Source organism: Nothoprocta perdicaria, unplaced genomic scaffold, assembly GCF_003342845.1.
Source record: "Nothoprocta perdicaria isolate Ctin4 unplaced genomic scaffold, notPer1 scaffold_233, whole genome shotgun sequence".
NCBI classification, from domain to species: domain Eukaryota; kingdom Metazoa; phylum Chordata; class Aves; order Tinamiformes; family Tinamidae; genus Nothoprocta; species Nothoprocta perdicaria.
The window spans coordinates 300,885-326,228 of record NW_020455459.1 but is presented as its reverse complement, the minus strand read 5'-3'; the positions used below and the strand labels follow the sequence as shown (position 1 = coordinate 326,228).

Genomic DNA, 25,344 nt, shown 5'->3' with positions numbered 1-25,344 from the left:
TTTCCTCCCTCCGTCTTCTTCTTGTTTCCTCCCTCCGTCTTCTTCTTGTTTCCTCCCTCCGTCTTCTTCTTGTTTCCTCCCTCCGTCTTCTTCTTTTTTTAACCTTGGCAAGCACATATCCTGAAAATCATTCAGAATTGCTTTAAATGTTTTCTCCTCTTATATAGTTGGAAACTTTAAATTGCCAGCCTTAATCTACCAGACAGAATGGAGGCGGTTGGCTAAATGAATACTTGATAAAAAGGCAGTTCTCAAAGTTCTTAGTTCCTAATATACTTTGATTTTAGTGAAAATTTCTGGAATAAGAACAGTAAAAACCAAGTTGCTCAAAGATAATGATAGTAAGATTCAGGATATCTTCACAAAGGATTTCTTCTTGTGGACAAACAGGTTCACAGTAACTTCAACTTTTTGAATGAAGAATATATACAATAACAGTCCGAAAATTCCTCACAAAGTAGGGTATAAAACACTAAAAAACACATACATCGCTTCTTCGAAGATGTGTGAAGAAGATACAGGCCAATTCCTTTTTTATTTATAAAACCGGTCAATGGGAGTAATTGGTAGCTAAGGTGAAATATTCTAAAAGTCTGTGATCACTGTCTGGAAATCTGTCCCCTTCCCGCTTATTCTTTTGTGACTGAAAATATCCTTTGGATTTAGTTGATTTAGACGATCTTAGTTCTAAGTCTGTGACAGGATATTAATGTAATGGCTTTTGAAATAACTAGAGTAATGACAAGAGAAATGTAAGGAGTGGAACTTTACATTTTCTGTGTTTCCAGCCTGATCTGCTATATCTCATCGAGTAGTTTCCYCTATAGAAATAGGGAAACCCAGATTTATATAGTATTTACCGAGTATCATGGATTCTTTTAGCTTTTCATTTTTTGGAGTAAGCATTAGGATCTTTTTTTATATAACTTTAGGAAATCTCTTTGTTTCCAACAGTTTTTCATCTGGCTAGAAAGTACTACAAATGAAAAATCCTGGGTATTATTTGAGAGTAATTTTTCAGTGTGTTAAAAAGACAACAGACTTTATGTTTTTAAAAAATAAACTTTTATTTTTCTGAACATATCTCCAATGTTTAAACCACTTATCTGATAGGAATTTAAATTAAAACAATATTTTTGTGGGGTGTCAGAACACAGCTTAGCGCCTTTCTGGGAGCGCATATGCTGATGTGATCATATGGTAAGCTAACTAATGTTTTCACTTTAATTTCTGAAAATTTGTTGCACTTTGACATATGCTGATTTTAGTAACACAAATGTGATTGCATTGCAGCTAGGAGAAATGCCAACAAATGTCTTCACATGAAACTAAATTTCTGTGAAGCTCAGCTTTTTTCTGAGCTTCAAGTGTAGAGTACTTCAAACTTAATTTAATATCCATACTTTTCAAAGAGCTGTATGGCTATTAGCCAATTATCACAATAATCCTGTGAATTTTCCACATTTTAAAGCCTTTTTTCCAACTTTCTTTCCCAGAGCTTCTTGTACAGAAGAGAAAAAGGGGCAGACCAAAAGGGTCCACGAAGAAATTCTGTGCAGATGAAGAAGTGGCAGAGAACAATAATTCTGCTGTGAGCGAGCCTGGGTCGGAGGAAGGACCAGACCCGGCTGAAGTCTCACCAGGCAGTTTGGAATGCAAGAAGTGCAGTCGGAAGTTCTCCAACACACGACAGCTGAGGAAGCACATCTGCATCCTTGTTTTAAATGAAGGAGAGGAAGAAGGAGATGGAGGTAAGAAAAGATCCAGCAAAAATCTAGTATCTTGCAGACCATTTTTTTTTCCCCATTCGAAATTTTACCTAATTGTTGACAACTTTTTGCACCTAATGTTAATTTTAAATGGAATTTTATTCCTCTTTTAATATTTATTTTGATAAGTCCATGTCAAAACGCAGCTAAGCTTTTTGCCAAACTTACTGGGTCAGTGAAGGCTAGAGTCATCTGGGATAAATGGAAAAAGCAAAATGAAGCAAAATGGAAAGTGAAACTGAGAAGAAAATTAGGTGTTTTAACCTTTTTTCAGAAAATACAAAATGTTATTAGGTGTGCTAAACTCGCTGAAACAGTTGTTTTGCCTAAGAAATTATTGTGTTTCTGACAAAGATTATATTTTTGAGTAAAATAAGATTTCTCTATGTAGATGGCTATCATATGTGCGTCCTTCCTAGAAGGAAGGATGCACCTGTTAGGTTTCTGACAGGAAACTTGAACAGGCTTCAGTGATTAAATATACATATATGTGTATTTATATATTCATTTATATACACATACATTTATAGATATATTTATATATATACATTTATATATATGTATTTATGAATACATATATATTTAATGGAAATAAAAATGGGTATCATTTTTTGTATTTGTGAGAACTGGGATACAAACTTATGCATCTTCTTCAGGGTGAGATACAGAAACAAGTAGTCAGCTGAAAATTGAAAATTGCTTTAGGCCTGCTATTGCAAAAGGAACTATCTCTTTCTTAAGAAGCTACTGCAAAATATCTCCATATTTTTTATATAATCAGAGGGCTTTTATTTCCTATCTGTTTGCTTTTCCCGCTTCTTTGGGTGACTTGCTTTACTGGCTTAAAAATAGTGCAAAATATGCCTCTTATTTTCCAAAGATTCATATGGAAGAGAGTTTTTGGAATCCTAGAGCTCTTTGTTTAATCCTGCTTTAAGATTGTTTGGAATGATGGTGTATGAGAGAGCAGCAGAGCATAGGGAGCAGTACCAAGTTGTCTAACAAGCAATCCAAATTATCGAATTTGATCTGAGTTTTGTGCTTTTGTTACATTTAGCTTTTTGCTCTTTTCTCTGCAATATCTTGCTGGTTCTGTTTATTGATCAAAACTTGCCATTGATTTTTCTCCACTTTTTAAAAATTATTCCTTTGTATCCGCTCTGCCCTTGTGGTGCATAACTAGTATGTACTCTATGAGATGTAGAGTTTGATTTATGCAAGAAAGAATAATTAAAATGTGTGTAAGATGTGTTGACAGAACACAGAAACTCTTGCCTTCATAAAATACCTCATTTTTTCCGCTGTCATAAGTGGCAGGATTTTTCAAACACCTTCAGTGCAGTTATCTGATCTTTGACATCCTAAGTGTTACTTCCCTTTGCTGTTTGTATGTACTAGGTACAATGTTAACGTTTGCTTTATTTCAGCAATGTTACCTTTTCTAAGTGGCCTATTAAAGTAAAATTGCAGAGGTCAGAGTATGAGTTCAAATTAGCTGTTCTTGACCTGCTAGCTCATAAGAGCTGCGAAACATTATCCATTCTACTCCATTACACATTGGCAGACTTTTCACGGTAAACAGCCTAATGCTGTATTATGAACTCCAAAAAAAAATTCTTTCAAGTTTGAACTCTTGGAATTTTGTGCTGTTATCTGGCTCAATTTTCATTAAGAAAAAGTTCTGAGGTTGATATATGAACCTTCTAAAGGTGAACAAAAAAGTCTGAAACTTGACTGGTACAGCAACATTGACCTTGAGCGATGAGTCCTTGAACTTGAGGTTGCACCAAGATTGTTGGTAACTGAAGGCCATTAAACTAATGAATTACGTAAGTACCTTACAAACCTGTCTGAGTTTCTGATTTTCACACTGCTTTTTGCTAACGAATTCCAGAGCGTTATTGCTTTTGATTGTTGCTTAAACTTGCTTCCTGCTTATTTCATTGAGTGCTGCCTTACTCTGTAACTCTAAATATGAAAACACTTCAACTCAATTCTTCTCCCTTAATCTTTGACCTCCAACTTAATATACACTCGCTAGGTTTTCTGCCTTCATACATTGTTTAAGCTGTTGCCTTTCCAACTTGAAATTGCTTTTCGTTAGTTTTTGACTCATGTTTTTCATGTCTTCCAAAGCCTAGCATTATATGGACCTCTGATTATTAATCAAGTATGTTTTTGTTTGTATGTGTACAACACATGCATCTCTTAGAAAAACAAACCTGCATAGATTTGGTAGTACTTCAAAAAGCATCACTTTAYGTAAACCCAAACAAGAAGAAAAACCCTAGAAGACCTTTCCCCGGGTGGAGAACATTTGTACACATACAGAAAATGAGAAATTCAAGGGTGATGTTTCCACAGCTGTRCCTTCAGTAGATTGTCTCTTGAATTGAGAATTAAATTTAAAAAAACATGTTTAATAATAAAACTAAAAACTAGAAAAATAATCTACATGCACTCAAATGTTCCAGAGAACTATTGCTGTTTTTCTGATTGCTTTAGTGCTGTTTGAAGCGTTGCAGAACTATTGTACTATTAAGTGACCGTCATTTCACATGAAAATAAGGAAGAAGGGTGAATGTAGGGTATAATTAAAAATATGAATGTGAGATTGAAAAATATGATCAAAATACTTTTGTTTAACAAAAACCCTTTAAGTTACAGTATGTTTCAGAGTTTTTTTATGCCAAAATTAAAAGTGTTGGGAAGATGTGCATTTCAATCAGATATTCTTTACCAAGACTAATATAAAAAGTACAGTGAGCTGAAGGTGAAGTTAAATATCAGCAGAAAATTTCCAGGTAATAAAATATATTGCTTTTCTGTATTGAACCCCAAGGGAAGTGTTGAAATCCTTTTCATATTGAATGTACAGTAGATATAACACTAAAACAATGTATTGAAACAGTGTGTCTATTGGGCAGAGAAGTAGTCGGTGGACATAACTGGATTCTACCATCCTTTGCTTCTGCCAGCTGTGACCCGTGTTGAGCTCTTGGGGATCTGTGTTGAGCTCTTGAGGCTGAGTAGATACTATAGATACTATGTTTTTAATAGAAGGCTTTTCTGTCTAAGAAAGTTACTGTGCTTTAAGCTATGTATACTTACTTGTGTTTCTATTTGGTTAGACCAAATTGAATTTTATTGGCAAGTGTTTTGCCTCTGGCTGGTACTGCCACCCTGAGCAGCAGTGTGTGCAACCACCTGGCTTCCCTCTGCTCCCAACCAAGAAACAGAGCTGCCATTGGAATGGGGTGAGGGATTTGGTTTGAGGGACAAACAACAGACAATTATTTTAATCAGCATCTTTTTTTCCACACATGAATCTCTGGCAGATGCAAGAGAGTATATTTGGTGGCTGGAATTTGGTGGAAGACAGATTACAGCAGAACGTGGATGGATTTGTTTCTGTGGATTGAATAACATTGACTTAAAAAAAAAAAAGAGAAAAAAAAAAAAAAGTCTCTAACTTTGGATTTACAACAGCATGTTTCCCATCAGCTTGGTGTCAGTATAGAAGAGCTCTCACTGCTTCAAGTAATTATATTCAAGCAGTTTTAAGAGTCACTGTTCTTCCTCAGAATATTATTGCCTCTCCATTGAAATATCATAACAGACTTTGAGAGTGCTTTTGACCTGAAAAACTTAACTTCTGATGGTCAGAGCTGTGGGACAGGTGAAGCCCCARGGTTGGTTAACCACACTTTAATAGGCAGCTTATATTCTTTATGTATTCTGATTCCTCTCAGAAGAATTTCCTGTGCTATTACTCAAATTTGGCTATGGAATTTGTGCAGGTGCTTTTGTTGCTGATAGTAAACCAGTGGATATTATTCCATGCAATAAATATAGAAAATTGTATTTTTTATTTTCCCTCACCTCCTGTTCCTCACACCAAAAAATMATACCACAAAGCAATTTCTGGTAGAAGGGGATATTTGTTATAATTGGTATAATCTCTTTGAAGGATTCCAATAAAACCTTGATATTAGAAATACTTGATCTCAATATCAGTCAGTAAATTACAATTGTATTAAAGAGCTTAGAAGGGAGATAATGAGACCATATGTACCTCTAAAGCAGTAATATTTTGCAAAATCATAAGGTGTGCAGAGTAAAAAGCAGGAGAGGAGAGGAATATATGTAATGAAATTGAAGGAAATGTTATCAGGCTTTGAAAAGGACGTAATGAAACTCTCAAGGCAGAGCATAATTTGCCAATCTAAAAACTGAAAGCTTTGGGCAAAATCATTGCTAATGTAATTCCAGACCAAGAAGGCTTACCACATTTCAATTCATAGGTGGTCATTTCTCATTCTAGGCACTGTTGTCAACAGTTTGGGAAATGGATTAGTATTAAGTTATTAACACTTGTCCGTAAACATCTTTTTGTTTCAGTATGCCTTAAGTTACAGAAATACTTGAGCTGGTTTATAAATAGAAAATATTTATTTCTAATGCAAAATGTAGATTTTGTCAAGGGTTGGGTTGCACCACGTGCTTATATGCTCACTGAAGGTGGACATCATGGCATAAAACATTTTATCCCCACACCTTCTCCAACTGTAAGTGTATGTAGGGCACACACACATTCAGATCCAGCATTATGCCAAAACAGGGCATGCAAAGCTAGAGCACATTGTCAGTTCTTGTCAGCTATGGACAGCTATCTGGATGAGCTGAAGCTTCTTTTACTCTTTTAGTGACTTGCGGAACACTCTCAGTAGCTTCAGCCTTCGCACTTGATTCCGATTTGTTTGGGTTCCCCACTCTATTATGTTTCCTCTCCACTTTGTTCTCCCCTCTTGGGTTCTCATGGCTTCTTTCCTTCTCATGGCTCTTCTGGCCAAATCCTCAGACATGAAATCTAYACCTCATTTCTAGTTACAAGGTCTAATCTTGGTTGCCAGTGGTGCTACTCAAAAAAGGACAATATAATTATAGTATTGATTTTCAGACCTGGGAGACGTGAAAAGAATGCCAGGGAAAATAATTTCTTAATAAATTCTGAAATAAATKAATTTTTTAATAAATTCTGAAATCTTGAATTACTGGTATTTCCCACATTAAAGGAGTCTGTCTTGAAATAATCTGTTAAGAAAAGGAAGGCAGCTGTAACAGATGATGAATCCAGTACTCATTGTAGAGGAGCATTAACACAGAGGGATCTCACAGCAATCCCTTCTGCCTCAAAATGGACATCCTCAACAACCACTGGAGTTTATTAGAGCCACTCTGGATTCAGTGGCTGCAAGGATTTGCCTTCCTCAAAAGCACTCAAGATGAGTGCTCAAGATATTCTAGTGAATCTAGAATTTTGTGTTATTCTTTTTTGTTGAAGACGTGTCTAATAATGTTAGGTAAATATCCAAGCCTTATGCCATGCAGCCACCTCATATGATTCCAAAAGGTGTGACTTGAGCCTGGTTAGAACCACATCTGAGTGTGTTAGTTTTTTGTTATCCTCATGCAAGATCTGCTGTTCAAGACACTGCCTTTCTTGCCTACAGAAAAGTCATTTGGAAAATAACGGGGCTCAGTTTAGATGTTTCTCAGAGACGACTAACATACATCTAGCATTAAAGGAATGCATGCTGAGCATTCATCCAGTCATATAATGTTAGGATATTAATAAATTGCATCCTCATAATTTATTAAATAACAGGAAGCATACACAGGTGCACTGTGTACTGTCAGGAAGCAGTCAGCCTGTGAAACCGTGACTTTTGATATCTAATCCAGGGAACTCCCTGAAGACTTGAAAACCTCAGCAGATTCTGACATCAGGTGAAAAGATCTAGTGATACTTGGGCTTTTTAGCTGATTTCTGGTTGTCTCCTTTATCTTGAACTCTGTCAACAGGGTAGGCAGCAACTTGGTTCATGTAATTTTGCCTCCAATATCTATTTGTAGTGGTCTTATAGTTTACATCTCCACCTAAACTTTATGTTTCTCKATCTCATTGTGCAGGTTTGGCTGTCCCAGATTGAAGATACACCTAGAAAGAGATTAGATGTGCAATAAAAAGAAAAATTGTACTGGGTATACTTGTGTGATAAATGATGTCTCAAATCCTGGTACAGAATATGGTTAAATCTTATTTCCCATTGGCAGATCTAGCATAAAAAAAGATAAACTTAATATAATTTTATTATTTTCAGGAATTCATAGTAGGCTGATTGATTTGTGGCTTTCAAATCCCACCCTTAGTAAAGAAAACACATTCTGGTTTCCCTGGGACCATAAGAACAGTTCTGATTATCTGGGAATAAAGGTACACTTGGACAATTTGARAACATCCAACATACTTTAGTGTCTGGTCTGTGTTTTCTTTAGTTACATTATCCTTTTTTTTGGGGCTGGTAGTTGTAGGCCTTTTGACTGTRTGATTGCACATGGTGTCTTTTTTGTATCACTTTACTAAAAGCACTTGAGCACTTCACTCCTTTCTGCTTTGGCAACTTCATTCTCTAATGAATAGAGTCCTAGAACTTTCTTTGGTCTTTCTTTTATTACTAATGTAACTGTATTAGAGAATGGTTTTTTCTTGTCCCTTGAGTCGCTTACTTTATGCCCTGGCCCCTCTGATCTTTCCAGTATGTGTTTGTTCTTTTGTGTTCGAATCCTTATAAATCTCACATTGCTCCTTGACGCTTAATTTTGTTTTTGTTTTTGAGTATAATGTTGAGAATCTTGGCTTGTAATCTAAGCAAATGTTTGCTACATGTTTCTGACAGAACAATGGTACTAATTTATGCTTGTGCCCATTATATTTTTAGGGAACTGTCAGCGTTCTTTAAACTGCCATTGCATTAAGCTAAGACCACACGAGAAATTCCTTCATTCTTAGCTAAATATTAATAAAAAATGTTCCGGCAGTTAGAATGCTTTTACATGTAGCAGCATATCTTGCCACTGCTTTGCTATCTGCATTTCATAAAGCACTCCTGACRCACTGCAGCTTTGCTGCTGTATTTTATATTTATATATTGTTGCCCTATCTCAGTAGAACAGCTACAGCACTTCATGAATAGACATTAAATGACTTACTGTGGAGACTGTTAGCTGCTTCAGATTCAGAAAAAAATTGAAATTTGTTTGGTTCATTTATAATTTTCTTCTTTAAATCAAGTTTTCCTTTCTTTTACTTATTACCTTTGGAACATTTGTATGAAGTCTTTATTTGCTAAGAGGGTTTTTTGTAGCAAACATTTTCTACCCCTTACTCTAATATTAAGAAATGCTTTCATATATGCTTCAGTTGTCTGATTTTCTTTTTATTGTCCTTCTGCTAACTCTTTTTTTTCCAAAGTCATTGTTAGAATATCAGTTAAATTCATCATTTGCTTCAAGGTAAAAAAAAAAAAACCCTATAGACTCTAGGAACAACTTAGCTGATTACTGATTATTCATTTCTTATTTCAGATGAGTGATGTTTTTTTCTAGGTATCAGGTCCTGAGTCTGTGATAGCACAAGATGCCTCCCTTAACAAGATAAAGATATTCTGAGCAGCAAAATATAGGAGGTGATTTAGAAGCACAAGGCTGCAAAAAGTCAATGTTATATGTCAGGAGTCAGACTGAAACACAGAACTTATTTTTTTCTTAAGTAAGCATTAAAAAAAAACCCACATGTTAGGCTGATCCAGAAAAACTGTGAGGAAAAATCACTAAATTAGAGATGCTGTTGGAGAGCTTTCTATTTAATGAGATGGATAATGAAGCAAATAATAATCCAAAGGTCACTAGAATGGTTACTTATGGAAAGGAGAAAAATCATTTGATCATGAATGATGAAATCATAAGAGATTGTACAAAGTTTTCAAATTATTTCAAAATAATTTAGGAACATTGGTGTTACTGAGAAGACAATATTTTAACTTTTAAATTGCTGTTTTTTTTTTTTTTTTGTATTTGCTTGAAAGTATCATACTGGCTCTAGGAATGAGAGGAAAAAAATAGTTTGTTTTAGGGACTCCTGCAGCACTATTTTTTTTTCTTTTCTTTTCTTTTCTTTTCTTTTCTTTTCTTTTCTTTTCTTTTCTTTTCTTTTCTTTTCTTTTCTTTTCTTTTCTTTTCTTTTCTTTTCNTTTCTTTTCTTTTCTTTTCTTTTCTTTTCTTTTCTTTTCTTTTCTTTTCTTTTCTTTTCTTTTCTTTTCTTTTCTTTTCTTTTCTTTTCTTTTCTGATAACGAGCAGTTCTTTCTATAGTAGCATTAATCCTGATTAGTGTTAATCCTAATTCTTTCTATACTGTTAGCTTTCTATGCTGTGTTACCTGCATTTATTCTGTTTGTAGTTATATTCTTTCTGGTGTTTGCTCTTTAGGTAATGATTCTGACGTTGACCTTGACAGGAAGGAAGATGAGCAAGAAAAACCTCCAAAGAGGCCCAGAGTTCAGAAAGCAGAGAAAGCTCTACCAGCTAAGGAGACTGAACAGATTTCAGGAGCTAAAAATCCTATTATAAGTGTGGTTTTGACAGCCCATGAAGCTATTCCAGGTAATCAGAATCTTCCATTATGTAAGGAAATCAGATTTTACTCATGATGATACTATTTAAAGTGTCATTATTTTAAGACTGAGAACTGCTCAGGACATTTGTTATCTGAAAAATAAAATATTTGATCATCTTTATATAAAATCTCTGCATCTGGCAGCTATACATCATTTTAGGACTACCATTACATTTCTTCATTGATATGGCAAAGCCTTAGAAAGGACTGTATCACTGTGTATCACTATTGACATTAATTATATTTAGTCTGTGAATGGTTTCAAGTAGAAACTGAAAATATCAGTAACCAAGGAATAGGAAAGTTCCTTTTCTAATATCATTGTTTATTTCCGTTCTTGATTAATGTTCATCATTACTATGACTGCGAATCCGATTACAAAATTGCAAGGAGCTTAGTGTAGTTTGTATGGTAGTAAAATAGTGCTACAGTTCACTATCAAACTATTATCCTAATAGTATGAATGCTTGGCCATACAAGCCAATGTATAAAATCTTTTTTGGAAATCACATAAGGTTTCTATGCGTTAATTAAAAGAATCCTCATTTAAAAATTTCTCTTGTGTCTTTTCATGAAAGGCTTTTGAGATAATTTTATACCATTGCTTTTAAAGCTAGGCCTGTATTTGTCTGTTTATGTAAAATGGCCTTATATCTGACTGAAAAAAAATCTCTTTTTAATGATATCTTGCATCGTTTTCAGCTTTATAGCCTTTGCCATTTTCCTCTTTATTATTGCTAGCATTTCTGAATAGCTTTTCTTGCAAATTGTAGTGACTGTGAGTAGGCTGTATGTTTAGTCTTATTGTTATAGGTTGGAAGCTGTCTGAGTTTACTGTGTTTTCTTCATTATCTTTTGATATTGAGATCTGTGGTCCTCTTGTGCTTAAGTTTTTAAAATATGTCCTTACTTGTGAAGGTAGTAGAGGAAATGGGATGAACTGTGTGAATCCTGCGTGCTCAGGAGGAAGTAAAAGACACATCAAATCTATTTGTTTGAAAAACATAATTCAAGAGTTTGGACTTTAAATTCTCAGCTGTTAAAAAGTTGCTTTTACAGTATTGTGAATATGAGGGAATGTGGGAGAGGGAAGAAGTGAAAAAGAAAATTTTTACTGTTATCTGAGAACTGCTTTGGAGCTACTGAAACCTAACATCAAAGTTGCTTTATCTTGCTAACTGCATGCTCCTTTCTCTCCTACGACTGTGACTCCAGACGTTCCTAGCTGTTGAAAAACACTCATTTTCCCTACTGTGTCTCCCAACTCTTTTGTTTCTTTCTCACAACGTTCAGTTTCTGCACTCGTTCTGCTCTCGTTGCACTGCCTGAGCATCCTTCCAAACGCCTCRACTTCTTTGGGCAAAAGGCAAGATGTGATGGAGGAGTAAGGGGCTGATACGGGTACTAATTTATAGGCTTCTACATTTGCCCTTCCACGGGGATTACAGAAGGGTCGTAATTTAGGTCTCCTCTATCCAGGTACATCTGAATCTCAGAAATCTTAGGAAAGTTGTAAGATTTCTTCTTTGAGATCTCTACCTCTCTGTCAAAGAACAGAACAATTTTCAAGAAAGAAAGACATAACAGACAGAACAGAGCCTCATTTTTGTAGGAATCCAGCCTAGAGATGAACAAAACACATAATAAATACAGACAGTGAAGAAAGTATAGTAAGTGTGTGATGAAGGAGAGGAAATGAAGAGAGATTACTGCTGCCTTGTTTACTATCTAGCAAACACTTTTCCTCAGACAACAATTTCTTTATAGATAGGCTTTTTTGAATGACTTGAAATATTAAAACCTGCTTCAACTTCAAAGATGTGCCCATAACCCATGTTACATACAAAAAGCTTTAATAAAATGAATAATTCTTTATTATTACTTATTAATAATATTTAGCTTTTTTACAGCAGTGAGTTTTATATAGTCTAGCTGTTAATTTCATGTTAATAAGAATAGTAATCCTCAAGTAAATGGAGGGCTTTCAAACATGGCTTCAGCTTCATATTTTACTGTACCCTCCTTCAATTTGTTATCTTTCTGCAGGAAGCAGCGTTCTGTAGCCACCTGTTACTTAGACTTAGACATATAAACATATATATCTTTTAATATACAATGCAATGAAACCTTGTCGAAGGTGTCACAAGCATTCTATTCATTTGGTAAATAGAGAAGCTTTTAAGAATTTGTTGGATTTTATCCACGGTATAGGAAATAATTGTACTCCGAATTCTTTTTTCCTTTCTTTTGTGTGCTTTCAGAAGTAGTGTATTATCTCTTTGCTGTAATTTCACCGTTCATTACTTGAGTTTGSGAGACTGCTTTGCATCAAATGTACAATAGATGCTGACTAAATCAAGCTCTTCAAAATCCCTATGAACAAACAGATCAGTTAGTTTCTTACTTCTCAGAAAGAAGAGGCAGACAAGACTGATTTCACCCCACCTCTTCTACAATATTTTGATGAGAGCACATGAAAGGTAATAAATTTACACCTTTAKAAATAAGAAAGCTCTCACCAGCCCATAAAGTACAGTTTAAGTAATAGTGGTAGCAGCTTTTTTTCTGCAGTCAATGTAATTCTGCAGTATCTTTGAGCATAGCTGGAGAGACCCTGCTCCCTTAAAAAGAGAGTGGTGTTGTCTTCACCAACACTTATTCAGTTTGCTGTTAACATCTCAGTTAAGAGTGGAAGTGAATAAGTGCAAATATATACACAACTGAAAATACTTGGTTTTGATTGACAGATACTTTTGTTTGTAACCCACTTTTAAGGACTAACAAACTCAGTGTCAGATATTCAGAAGACTTTCTGGTTTTATTTATTTATTATGTATTTTATTTTCTATGTTTAAAGTCTCTGTTTTTATGAAGACTTCTCCAAAGTCTCTGGACACAAATTCCTACTCCTTGACAATCGTACATATTTGCGCATTTGGGGGGCAAATTWAAAAAAATGAAAAAGAAAAAAGAAATGAAAGAAAATGTRTTATTTCTGGGAGGAGAGAAATGGTTCAGACTGTAGCCCAATCCCTCTATGATCTGGATAAATCCTCATGCCGCTACCAATGTATCAAGAACATATATCTGGGAGGAGGGCTAGATTAAAAAAAAAAAAAAAAAAAAAAAAAAAAGCTAATTTGTATATTTAACACAGCTGTAGAATTGCAACATAAAAAGGTTAAGAGAATTTAAGCTCTCACCTCAGCGTGTGAGTCAGCATTTGTATTACTATGGTCTCTAGTAGGACATGGTTTGGTTTAGCTAAGCCAGTCCAAAAATGAACTATGTTGAAGGGACTACCATGTTAAATGGTATTCAGTTCCCTTTCCTGCCATATTCAATCTGTGGTTCCATTTGTCTTTATTTTGAATATGTTTTATTTCATGGTGAAGTAAGCTGAAGGAAAATTAAAAGCTTTTGCTGCTCTTGTTGCTGTGTAAGATTTCTGGGGAAGAGAAGATTTGGTTTGCACAGGAAAGGGGTTATGGTGGGATTAGTTTCTGTTCATCTCTCTTTCAGAGTTGTCTTGGTGAGGGCCGACTACATTTGAAGCACATTGCACAAGATACTGCAGAAGCAGAGAAAATAAACATGTTCAAAAAAGGGATTGTGAGAAATAGATATTCAGTTCATACCAAGCCCTAAATCAATAGGTTTTTTTAAATCTTAGGAAATAGTGTAGCTGTAACTTACAGGTCAATTTAGCCAGATCAATTGTCCCCAAAGGTAACTAGCAGCATCTCTGCGTGAAAGAAATGGAAACTTATTATCTAAAGCTTCCCAGCTTCTGACAGCTATTGAGCTGGTGGATGCAGCTGGATCATTTCTTTTTTTAATATCCACCTATTAATTTATCTAATCCCTTCCTGAACGCATTTGTGCTTTCAGTTTCTGTAACATCCTGCATAATTGTTCCATAATTTAACCATACACTGTGTGAAAGTGTATATTCTTTTAAGCCTTCTGCCTACTTGTTTCTTTGACCTCTTCCTTGCTCGTGGTTTATGAGGGAGAGAATGATTATTCACACACTTTCATGGTATTCCTAATTTTAGAGGTCTTTGTCATCTTCCTCTTTCAGTTATCTCTTTTCCAAGCTGAAGGTCCCTGAGCTTGTTCGTCCATTTTTTCAAGGGAAATAATTCTGTTTTTATTTTTGTTACCTTTTTCTACAGTTATTTTTCTGTATCCTTTTGACTATATTTTCTRTGTTGGAGGAGGTTCATGGAATTCGGATGCTTGCCTAAAGAGGTCTCCTTGTTTCTGACCCTTTCCAATTTCTGCCATTCRCTTTAGCTCGCCGATTCTTTAAGAGCTTTGTTTTTGGCCAAATTACTTTTCTCAGGGATAGGTAATAAGAGATTAGAGACTTTTACTGTTTTTGAGCCAGAGATGAAGCACAGTGGCTGACAGGTCCCTATAGAAGCTGCTCTCACACAATATCAAGAGGAAACCTTTTTTTTTAGGGATATCTTGTTACCTCTAAATCAGGCTTATTTAGGCCAGAGAATTTTGACAGAAGAGGAGAAGGCAAAAGACCAAGTCTAGTAAAGCAGAATCCATTCTGAGTTTAAAGTAAAGATGTAACTCAGCTAGAGGAGAGAGTTTGGCCGGGGGTTATTTTTACCCTTAGTATTTTCATACTCTATGCAATGATTTTCTTAGGAGACAGTCAGGCAAACTTTTATCTTCCCTGATATAATGTTTGAAGGTGTTTTTAATGGCAAATGAGGCTTGGTAGCTCTTGACGGTCTTCTTATGCTTTTCCATAGGCTTTTAGAGCCAGCAGGACATTCTGCTGGGATGTGAGGCAAATGGGTTTGCTACTTGCTTGGTTGCCTAGAGCCTAAAAAACAGGTTTCTTATTTTGTGGGCACGTGTTTTAGTCCTTAGACTGTGATACAGCAGTGGTTAGTGAGGCTGCTGCTCACTTAGGAGCCCATTCTCAGGCAGCGTCCCAAGTGGACGGAGGGAATGTTTCCTAATGCTTCCCTATCTTCCCAGCATAGGAAGTGACCATCTAACAGGCTGGTCCTGAAAGGCAGAAAGGCATGGAGGAGGTTCGGTGCAGAAATTCAGTTTTTCTTTGGACTGAATTTCTTCCCTGGTGTAATTTTGTGGCCATTACAAATTTATGCTGATACTGCTTATATTTTGTAAAAATCATCTTCAGAAACTTGATGTTTGRATGGAACAGTAACTTCACAGAATCATAGAATATTCAAGGTTGGAAGGGACCTCTAGAGATCATCTAGTCCAACCTTCCCGCTCAAGCAGGCACACCTAGAGCATGTGGCACAGGGTGACATCCAGGCGGGTTTGGAAGACCTCCAGAGAAGGAGACTCCACAACCTCCCTGGGCAGCCTGTTCCACTGCTCTGTCACCTTCACAGTAAAGAAGTTCCTCCTCACCTGGAGATGGAGGAACTTCATCCTATAGTAAAAATAAAATTTGATACATCATTTGGATCTCTTTTTCTTCAGGTGTTTTATAGATAACTATTTTTGAATAAAATAGTGAGTATCCACTGGCAAAAAAAAAAAAAATGTTGAACTGCCTTGTGTTTTCTAAACTCTTGTTTATGTCTGTTTTTCACATTTTTTGATTCTTATTGTATAATCCTTCCTCTGTCAAAAATATGTTCTTCTACTATTCTTCTACTTTTTTTTTCCTCATTTTTCAATGAGATGAATTGAAAAGGGATCCAATAGGAAAATAAGGAGAAACCTTTTAAATTCAGTTTTCCTGAACTTATTACCTTCAGTATTTAAGTCAGAGATGCCTTAATATGCAGTATTACTTGCTGCTTTGTACCTTGAACATTGTAGAACAGTCTTTAATTAAAGGTCTTGTACTCTCTAGGGTGGAAGGATGCTCCTCTGCTACCACATGTTCCATATGCTGCTTTCTATTTGTTACCCAATATATGGTTCTTCATTTACTATCTATTGATAAATACCAGTCTGGAAAGCAAAATTTATGTTGTCTTCAGAGTTTTTCTATGCTTTCTGTGTTATAGTAGAATATAACAATTTCACAAATTAAATATATAAATATAAATTTACGAAGATAAAGACATTTCCATTTAACACATGATTTCAATTACAGATGAACTGAGAAAGTAAAAAGTAGGGAGATGAATCAATACAGGATACTTTCTTTGAAATACTTAATATTTTCTAGGTTTTTCAGTGTAAATTAACATTTATATGAATTTTCATTTACATCACTGGCAACTGTGAATGCCTGATATTTCTACAGATCAGACTTGACTGTTGTCTGCCAACTGCTCAGAAGATAAAGAACTCCCGTTAGTTATCACATCTCCAAATATGCTTATTKTTGATCCAACTAACATGAAATCTATGTAGGGTAGATTCTGATCTTTCTGCATTCAGTGGAGCTCCTTTGTTCTAATGGAGTAAGTTCTAATGGAGACAGAGAGGGGTGCACTTGGAGTGTACGCATTTGTTCTGACGGTTGATGGCAGCATCCTCTGACACATAAGAAGAAAGATACTTGCTCAAAGAAAAGATTTCTCAACTTGTCTGAGTTTTTCTTAGAAAGTATTATCTGAGGTAGAAGTAGAAAATTTTAGACAACATACATTTTAATAATGTCACTTATATTGTACTTTTTCTCGTCCCTCCTCCTAGGAGCCACTAAAATAGTCCCAGTGGAGGCTACTCCCCAAGAAAGTGAACCCACAACTCCAGAGACAACAGTTCAAGATTCTTCACAACGCAAAGGGTATCAAGAATATGCCATTCAGCAAACCCCATATGAACAGGCCATGAAATCAAGCAGGTAGTTTTGAGTTATTTATATTCATGGTCATGTGGAATATGAGTGCTTCCCTATCCATCTTCTTGGAAATTAAATAATCTTTTTTTTYYTTTTYTTTTTCCTTTTAATAAAAAACAGCCAGAGATAATTTAGACAAAATTTGTATAATTTTGAGCGCCTGTGGTGGACCTCTTTTTAAAATAAAAAAGAAAGATAAACATGACTGTTCATTATGGTCATCTGGGGAAACTTTTACTATATTTATATCAATATTGTAAATTGAACTGGTTTGGTTTCTTTTCAGGTTAGGTCCAACTCAGCTGAAGATCTTTACGTGYGAATACTGTAACAAGGTGTTCAAATTTAAGCACTCCCTCCAAGCACACTTGAGGATTCATACAAACGAAAAGCCTTACAAATGTTCTTACTGTAGTTATGCCAGTGCAATCAAAGCCAACCTAAATGTTCACATGCGGAAACATACAGGGGAGAAGTTCAGCTGCGATTATTGCACGTTCACTTGTCTCAGCAAAGGCCATCTCAAAGTCCACATTGAAAGAGTTCACAAGAAAATTAAGCAGCATTGTCGCTTCTGCAAAAAAAAGTACTCGGATGTTAAAAATTTAATCAAACATATCAAAGAAACGCATGACCTTCAAGACAAAAAAGTGAAAGATGTTTTTGATGAGCTTCGTTTGATGACGCGAGAGGGCAAGAGGCAGCTGCTTTATGACTGCCATATTTGTGAGCGCAAGTTCAAAAATGAACTGGATCGAGACCGCCACATGCTCGTTCATGGTGATGAAAGGCCCTTTGCCTGTGAGCTCTGTGGTCACGGAGCCACCAAGTATCAAGCTCTTGAACTTCATGTCCGCAAACATCCTTTTGTATACGTGTGTTCTGTCTGCTTAAAGAAATTTGTTAGTTCTGTGAGACTCCGTGCRCACATCAAAGATGTGCATGCAGATTTGCCAGAGAATTCTGTTTTTAACAGTTCCATCAATCRGAGTTTCTGCCTGCTTGAGCCAGGAGGGGATATCCAGCCAGAAGCACTTGGTGAACAGCCAGCACAAAGTGCAGATGCATTGAGTATCATGAGTACTGATGCTGCTAACATACCCAAACCATCTGCTTGTAAAGGTGAATCAAAGGCTGCTGAGGTTAACTATAATGGTCAGCATAATGGTGACTTAAAAGGCAATACGGACCCTTCCTTAGAAATTGAAAATCCTCTGGCAGAGAATGTAGCAGAGTCACTAAGTCAGACATTAACAGACACAGCAGCCCCAAGCATTCAGTCCTGTGTAACATCAGATTGCTTTGTGATGAAAAATGGTACCTCTGCTCCCGATGAGTTAAATGTTTCTCCTGAAAATCAAGTTGTTAATCACTGCAGTTCTGTAAATATTCAGGGCGAGGAAATCCAACTTTTGTTGTTGGAAGTCAAAAATGTAAATGAAAATCAGGACAGCACGATCACTGAGAACCTTTCTGAAGAGAAAAAACAATCTCTTTCCCCTAATGAATCAGAAACAAATAACCCATCAAATCAAAATTCAACAGAAGACCCTCAGCCTCTGCCAGCACCAGATTCTAATGCAGCCCGCAGTTCACAGGCTGACTCTTCTAATGCAGTTTCAACAAATAACCAGGGTGGAGCTGTTGCCTTTATGCAGATCTTGGACAGCTTGCAGAAGAGGCAGATGAGCACAGAGTTGTGCGAGAGGATCAGGAAGGTTTATGGAGACTTGGAATGTGAATATTGTGGTAAGGAGCAGTTGAATGGWATTTGTTATTTATTTTAAATGCCATAGAGTGGCCCATCTTTCTCATGATCTGGTTTATAGCTTTTGGTAGTTATATAAACTGTAGTAATAATTCTATAGCTCAAGGTGGATTCTGGGGACCAACTAGATTTATTTTGGACTGTATAAACAATGTGAAATGAACTCAAATCTCCTCAAGAAAGTGCTAGGGGAATGCAGCACAGCAAAGCTTTGTGATATTCAATTTTCTCTTGACATGGAATTTGGTGAAATATTCTGCTAACTACAGAGAATCAGCTTCTTTCTGTCAGCCAGTCCCTTCCCCACCTCATAATTTTCCATGAGGCCCAAGCAGGACAAGCTTAAGCACCCATGTTGTGCTTTGATCAGCGCACGTTTTCAGTGTTTATTGTGTATTGCATATTGTATATTGTATTGGCTTGATATGAAATTAAGTTAGTTGTATAATAGAATTTTCATTATGTCTATTTTTAAACAGATCTTTAGAATTTACTTGTTTTCATGTCTGATTTTGGTTTTAGGCAAGCTGTTTTGGTACCAAGTGCATTATGACATGCATGTTCGTACCCACACTCGAGAACATTTGTATTACTGCTCCCAGTGCAGCTATTCCTCAATCACSAAAAACTGCCTTAAGCGCCACGTCATTCAGAAACACAGTAATATTTTGCTCAAATGTCCCACGGAACATTGCGACTATTCTACTCCAGATAAGTACAAGCTCCAGGCACATCTTAAAGTTCACACTGAACTGGTAAGTAATRAACAAAATAGCATGTTCATCTAAACTTAGTGTTGTCACCATGTATTTTTGGAGTCGTATAATATTTGGAGACAGAGATGGTTTCCTTTGAATGCAGCTGTAATAATAATGAATTTAATGTGTATGGTGTTGATTTTCTCTTTCATTTGTGACGGTGTYGTTGAATGAATTACGTGCATCTTTCAGTCAGCATTATGAGCTTTCTCTTTGAACCTTTGCAATTGATACAAATACAGTAAGTCTTTTTTTTTTTTTTGTGAGAGCTGTCTGCATACCTCTGTGCAGGAAAACTCATAGGGGTTTCCATTAGGGTGTATCTGCACTCATGTTTTTCCTTCAGTTTTCCCAATATTTTTGGACTCTTTGGGTTGAGAGAGTGAAATGGAGCCTGGTACTGTTGTTACTTTTCTTCTCAGAGCTGAATTCCCTTCCTTCTTGAAGAGGTGGTTGTGGTGAGATGAAAATTTGCTTGTCTCTTAATTAATTGGATAATTGAATGCTCATCTCAGTTGCTTTTCTTGTCAAAGTCAAATCTGGTCTACTTCTTCAGTGTGCTCTGACACGTTTTATTTGTCACTCTGTAAGGGGCTCTGTCCTTGACTGGACCCTTTCTACAAGACACAGCTCAGCATCYTCCGTGCATCTCTGCATGTAGAACATAAGATACATACGAGGACATGAGAAATCAACATCTGAACTCACCCACAGTACTGTGATAAATATTGATGTTACCCACCTTTTTACTAATGAAATGTGTTGTTTTAATTAAGGACCTATTATTTCTTTCCTCACATGGACAATTTCAGCATCATGAATTCAAAGAGCTGTTAAACATGCAGCGCCTACTGTTTCTAGGTCTCTCTTTTGCAGCTGGGTGTAGGCTCTTGGCCAATATATCCAGCAGAGTTACTTTAAAGGGATTTGGAACAGAACACTTCTACTCCTTTTGAGCTTTCTATGACTGCAGGGCAGCTTTTAAGGAAATAGCAAGTGACACAAAAGGCAAGTATTTTGACTTYCCACACCCCATACTATGGATGTTTTAAACAAATCTGAATTTGTTATGAAATATTCAGAAAATTCACAGAACAGGCATTCCTTTAGCTGGCTTTGGAATTTAAGTTTATGATGTACATCTGATTGCAGAAAATCTGTGTAAATGATACCGGAGTTAACATTAAAACAGAGCCTTCAACTAGGCCTCCTACCTGYATACATAAATGCCTCTTTCTCAAGCATGGAGAATGTCCAGCAGCTCCCACCAGGATGCCCATTTTGTTGATACTGCCAAAAAACTGTGAAAAAGCATTTTGCATTCAAAAACAATGTGATAACAAAGTMTTTGGAAATTATGCTTACTGATGCTTTCTCTCCAAAATATTTTGAGCATTTAAGTGGATTGAAAAATTAATGTTTTAGAATTCACTTAGTAATTAAACTTTGCAGTTTTCATCTTGGCCTTTGTGCTCAACGCTTGATATATTTACTTAYTGTATATGCTTTTAGTTAGTAGGATACTCCTTCCAAAATACAATATTTAACAAACTATGTAAACAGAAGTATGGAAAGCTATTTTAATGCTAATTTTATTTTGCAAAACCAATGCTTAGTAAATCGTAGAATTAAAGCTTTCCCAGGGTAGTCAGTATCAAAACCTCAGTTTGATTATTCCAGCAAATTGCAGACTTTTATTCAGTTGTTGCTTTCTGCTTTTTAACTGGATCCCTGCCTCATTTCATGTACAGGATGAATGCTGGCCATTGAAAAGCAGCTTTCTATTCTTACTGTTAATACCCATCAGTCATTGTACAGCCTCCCAGCTTATTATCTAGACAGAATTCATATGGCGCGCTGGATTTGTTGCACTCATTTCCATGGGGATGGTGCAAGGGAAAGTCTTATGTGCTGCCCATTGCTACCATGTTTGCTGCACATCTTCATAATAGAGGATTTTTATTTCTGAAATCTGGGAACTGAGACTCAGCTTCATTTAAGTTCCTTTTTTTTCCTCTGATTTCTGACATTCTCTATGACTGTCTTTTACTTTCAAGACTTATGCAGTGGCATCTTTCAGGATTTTTGGCATTTCTGGAGCTCTATAGAGGAATTTGAAACCTTGAAACGAGTGACACTTCGYTGTCGTAGTACCTAAGGAAGGAGGTGGAGAGTTAATAGAGACTTCAGAAATGCGAACAGAAGCAGAAATGTATAGCAGGCCTGGAAATATTTTTAAGGAACAAGTTCAAAAAGATACTTAAGCACCATAGTTTATTGTAATGAATGAATTTGTGTTGGCAGTTAGGGACTAGCACTGAAACTAAATATTGCTGATATTAGGAACCTATTTAGTTTGTGACAAACTCCAAAATGAGTTTTACAGTAGGCTGAGTGTATGAATGTCAGAGAGAGTGTTGAAGAGAAACCTGTCTCTGAAATTCTACTAAATATCTCTATATGCTTTATTTTCCAAAATAAACACCTCTGTAAAACTAAGTTCAGATACAACACTGCAGATTGCTTTCAGTTGATGTGTTTGTGAATGCAAATGATTCTTGCCTTTGGAAAGATGCTTAGAAATTTATTATGACATTGCTCTTTTGCGAAATAGTGTAGCAGCAAGCGAGGTGCTTGAGCACTGGTTGCTTACTTGTCACTTGCCCACCTGTGGTCCTTTTGTAATAAACCCCTCCAAAATAGTATGGTGATCATGGTGAGCAGCTCCAGGCTTCCTCCTACCTCAGAAATGTAGGTAGAGGAGCCTAATTCCATTCCCATTAGTATTAAAATTAACATTTTTGTTGGTTTTATTAGGTAAATTAGCGGTCGCCGGCGCTGTATTTCTCTGTGTCATAATCTTGCACAAATTTGAACATTTTACAAATTGACACTGGCAGATGCTTGATCATTTTTGCTACTTGCAGACATACGGCAACTTTTATATGTTGCTATTGGTTGGAATTATTCCTTGATAAGGAGGAAAACACATTGTATCATCTGTGGAAATAGAAGAAAAATACAAAATGTAAATGTAACAAATCCCGAACTGTCAAAATGAAGAGTTTAAAATACTAGAGAGAAACCAAGAAAAAACAGTGGGAGGAGAACTAAGTAAAAAGAAAGTAGTTTTTCTGGAATGTTGTAAATACCATTTTACTTTTCAGAATGTTTTGGCTTGGTCCCTCATAAAAAATACTATCYTGTCAGCTCAGGCATTTTATGTAATTTATTACTTTCTTTGATCATTAATGTCTATGTGATGTCCTGTTCTTCCTTCCTTTTTATTTAGCTCCTTTATTCTTTGTTTTGGTGCTTTGTCATATATATAAGTTATCGCATGTATAAAAACAGAGAAGAACTACTAAATTTCCTTGAAAGGCTTCTGTAAAATCTTGTAGTTTTACATATGTGTATAAAATATGTGAGGATTTGTATTTGTATACACGTATATGTATTTATGCGTGTGTGTGAAAGAGATGTAACAGGCAAATACTGAAATAGGGGAGGGAAGTGGGGAAATGATGCCACTTGTCTCTATTCCTAGTTCATTTTGTTTAGAGATACATCCTTCAGTGGTGCAGTGTGTCTGAGAGTCAGGAAAATAATGTGTTGATTTTCATTTCACAACAAAGGGACAAAAATAATTTGTAAACTAATATCACCCATTTGGCCTGACTACTCCACCAGCAATATGGTTGGGAGGAGACCAAAAACATTCACATCTGGCAACGAGTGCCAATATTTAGTAGAGCTTTGTTTCATTTTCTGCGTGTGAAATAATATTGCTACACTCTAAGGAGCAGAATGTGTTGCWTATGTGATATTTGTCCAATTTGGGCAGAATAATGTGTATTATGTCCAGGCATTGTTGCAGATCTTAATTTATACTATGAAATAGTAAAAATTTTAATGAAATTGGTAACAAAGCAGTCCAAGAGTTCACCTGGTCTGTTTTGAAATTAGCAGCAGAATTTCAATATAGATCATGAATTTATAATTTTATATGTATGTATGTGTATGGGTGTATGCATGTGTATGTGTGTGTGTGTATATATGTGCGTGTATATATATATATATATATATATGGAATTATATGTATATATCCAGTATATAATCATAAGCTTTCCTGCTTATGTTTATAGGATATTTGTATTGTCAGAGTACCTCTTTATTGAGCACTGCAGTATAGTAGCCTGCTAACATTTTTGATGCTTTGCAGGGTATATCGTGTTTGGTCTTATTTGATTTATTAAATAAACTTCATGGTGATCTGATGCTTTAAGAGCTACATATCCAGAGGCTTCTTATGTTTCTCTTCTCTGTTTTTCTCTGTATCCTGGTACTTCTACTTATTGAATTATCTTGAAACAGTTGCCTCAGAGAAATAGAATTTACTACCATATAATGTATGTATTGCAATATTGTTGCTTTCTTAGTTGATGCTTTCTTAGCACAATTTTAATTCATCTGCATAGAGAGAAAGGCTTTGTGATTCCTGTTTGTATGGCCTTACTTTGTAATGAAGCATAGCTTAGGGAAACAAGGAAAGGCTGTGATAAACAAACTGCTTAACTGCAGAGGGTTCAAGAACATTTATGAACCTAATYCATTCCTCACCTACAGCAGGTAAACTGTTCTTTCAGTCACAAAGCTAACTTAATTTTAGAATTATTTTATCTTTAAGCTGCTTTTATTTTCCCAAGTTGGCTAATGCAGGGATTAAGCAATTCTCAGAAGTGGGGATGTGCCTTTGAAACTGAAGTAGCTGGTTGGATTGTGCAGCTGCTCTCTAACAAGGGTAGATCCATCTCATGATGCTTTGTTTCTGTTTATGTCTTTTAAAGAAAAACACTCCAGGGCTTTTAAAAGGCAGGTATCCTTTATTAGGATGCTATGCTGTGACCTTGTAGTGCTCTGAAATACTTAACTTGCAGTAGAGCAATGTCTTGAAGACTGTTTCTGAGAGCGATGAGGCTGCTCTGAAGGCCCAGCCCCACAGCAAGCTCTCAACGCGGCAGCAGGAACATTCTTGAGCATTCAAAACTAGCAACGCAAGCTGCAAAAATCTATGACATTGATCTGACCAAACAACTGTGGCAGGTTTGTCTTCAGCTGGACACACTCAGCATGAGAAAGGAGGTTGACAGATAAGCTTTGAAAGTGCAGTCATAGAATCATAGAATCCTTAACGTTGGAAAGGACCTCTAGAGATCATCTAGTCCAACCTCCCTGCACACGCAGTGTCACCTAGAGCATGTGGCACCGGGAGGGCTGCGTACAAGCAGGTTTTTAAGATCTCCAGAGAAGGAGACTCCAGAACCTCTCTTGGCAACCTGTTCCAGTCCTCTGTCACCCTCACAGTCTGCTTTTAAAGACCCTGTACCATAGATCTTGACAGAAGTAACTTTCTAACTGATGGAAGAGAACGCTTTGGATTGTTTTTCAAAAAAATGTATTTTGCTCACATGGTAAAACATGATTTTGGTGTCTGAATGATCACATTAGTTCTGTAGCCCTTGATGCACTTACTGATAATCCTGATATTTCTGTCAGGCATAAGCTTATGGCTTCACCTTCCCGAGGTGCAACACCAAGAATTTTAAATAGTCATGAATATTGTTTTATATAAAGTAGCGTTTGTGAAGTAGATTTTTTTTTTGTATTAAACTTCATGAAATAGCAAGATGTATTTGTCTTACTGCTTCAGGCACTTGGAGAAATA

General features: G+C 36.1%; 1 protein-coding gene across 1 annotated transcript in view; it reads left to right on the top strand.

Moving 5' to 3' along the window:
* Window positions 1-25,344, top strand: part of ZFAT (zinc finger and AT-hook domain containing) — a 77,441-nt gene that overhangs the window by 13,923 nt on the left and 38,174 nt on the right. Inside the window, exons 3-7 of the mRNA XM_026039566.1 lie at window positions 1,497-1,751; window positions 10,099-10,272; window positions 16,946-17,096; window positions 17,380-18,842; window positions 19,384-19,616. Of these exons, the coding sequence (XP_025895351.1) occupies window positions 1,497-1,751; window positions 10,099-10,272; window positions 16,946-17,096; window positions 17,380-18,842; window positions 19,384-19,616 (2,276 nt within the window). The remainder of the gene's footprint in view (window positions 1-1,496; window positions 1,752-10,098; window positions 10,273-16,945; window positions 17,097-17,379; window positions 18,843-19,383; window positions 19,617-25,344) is intronic.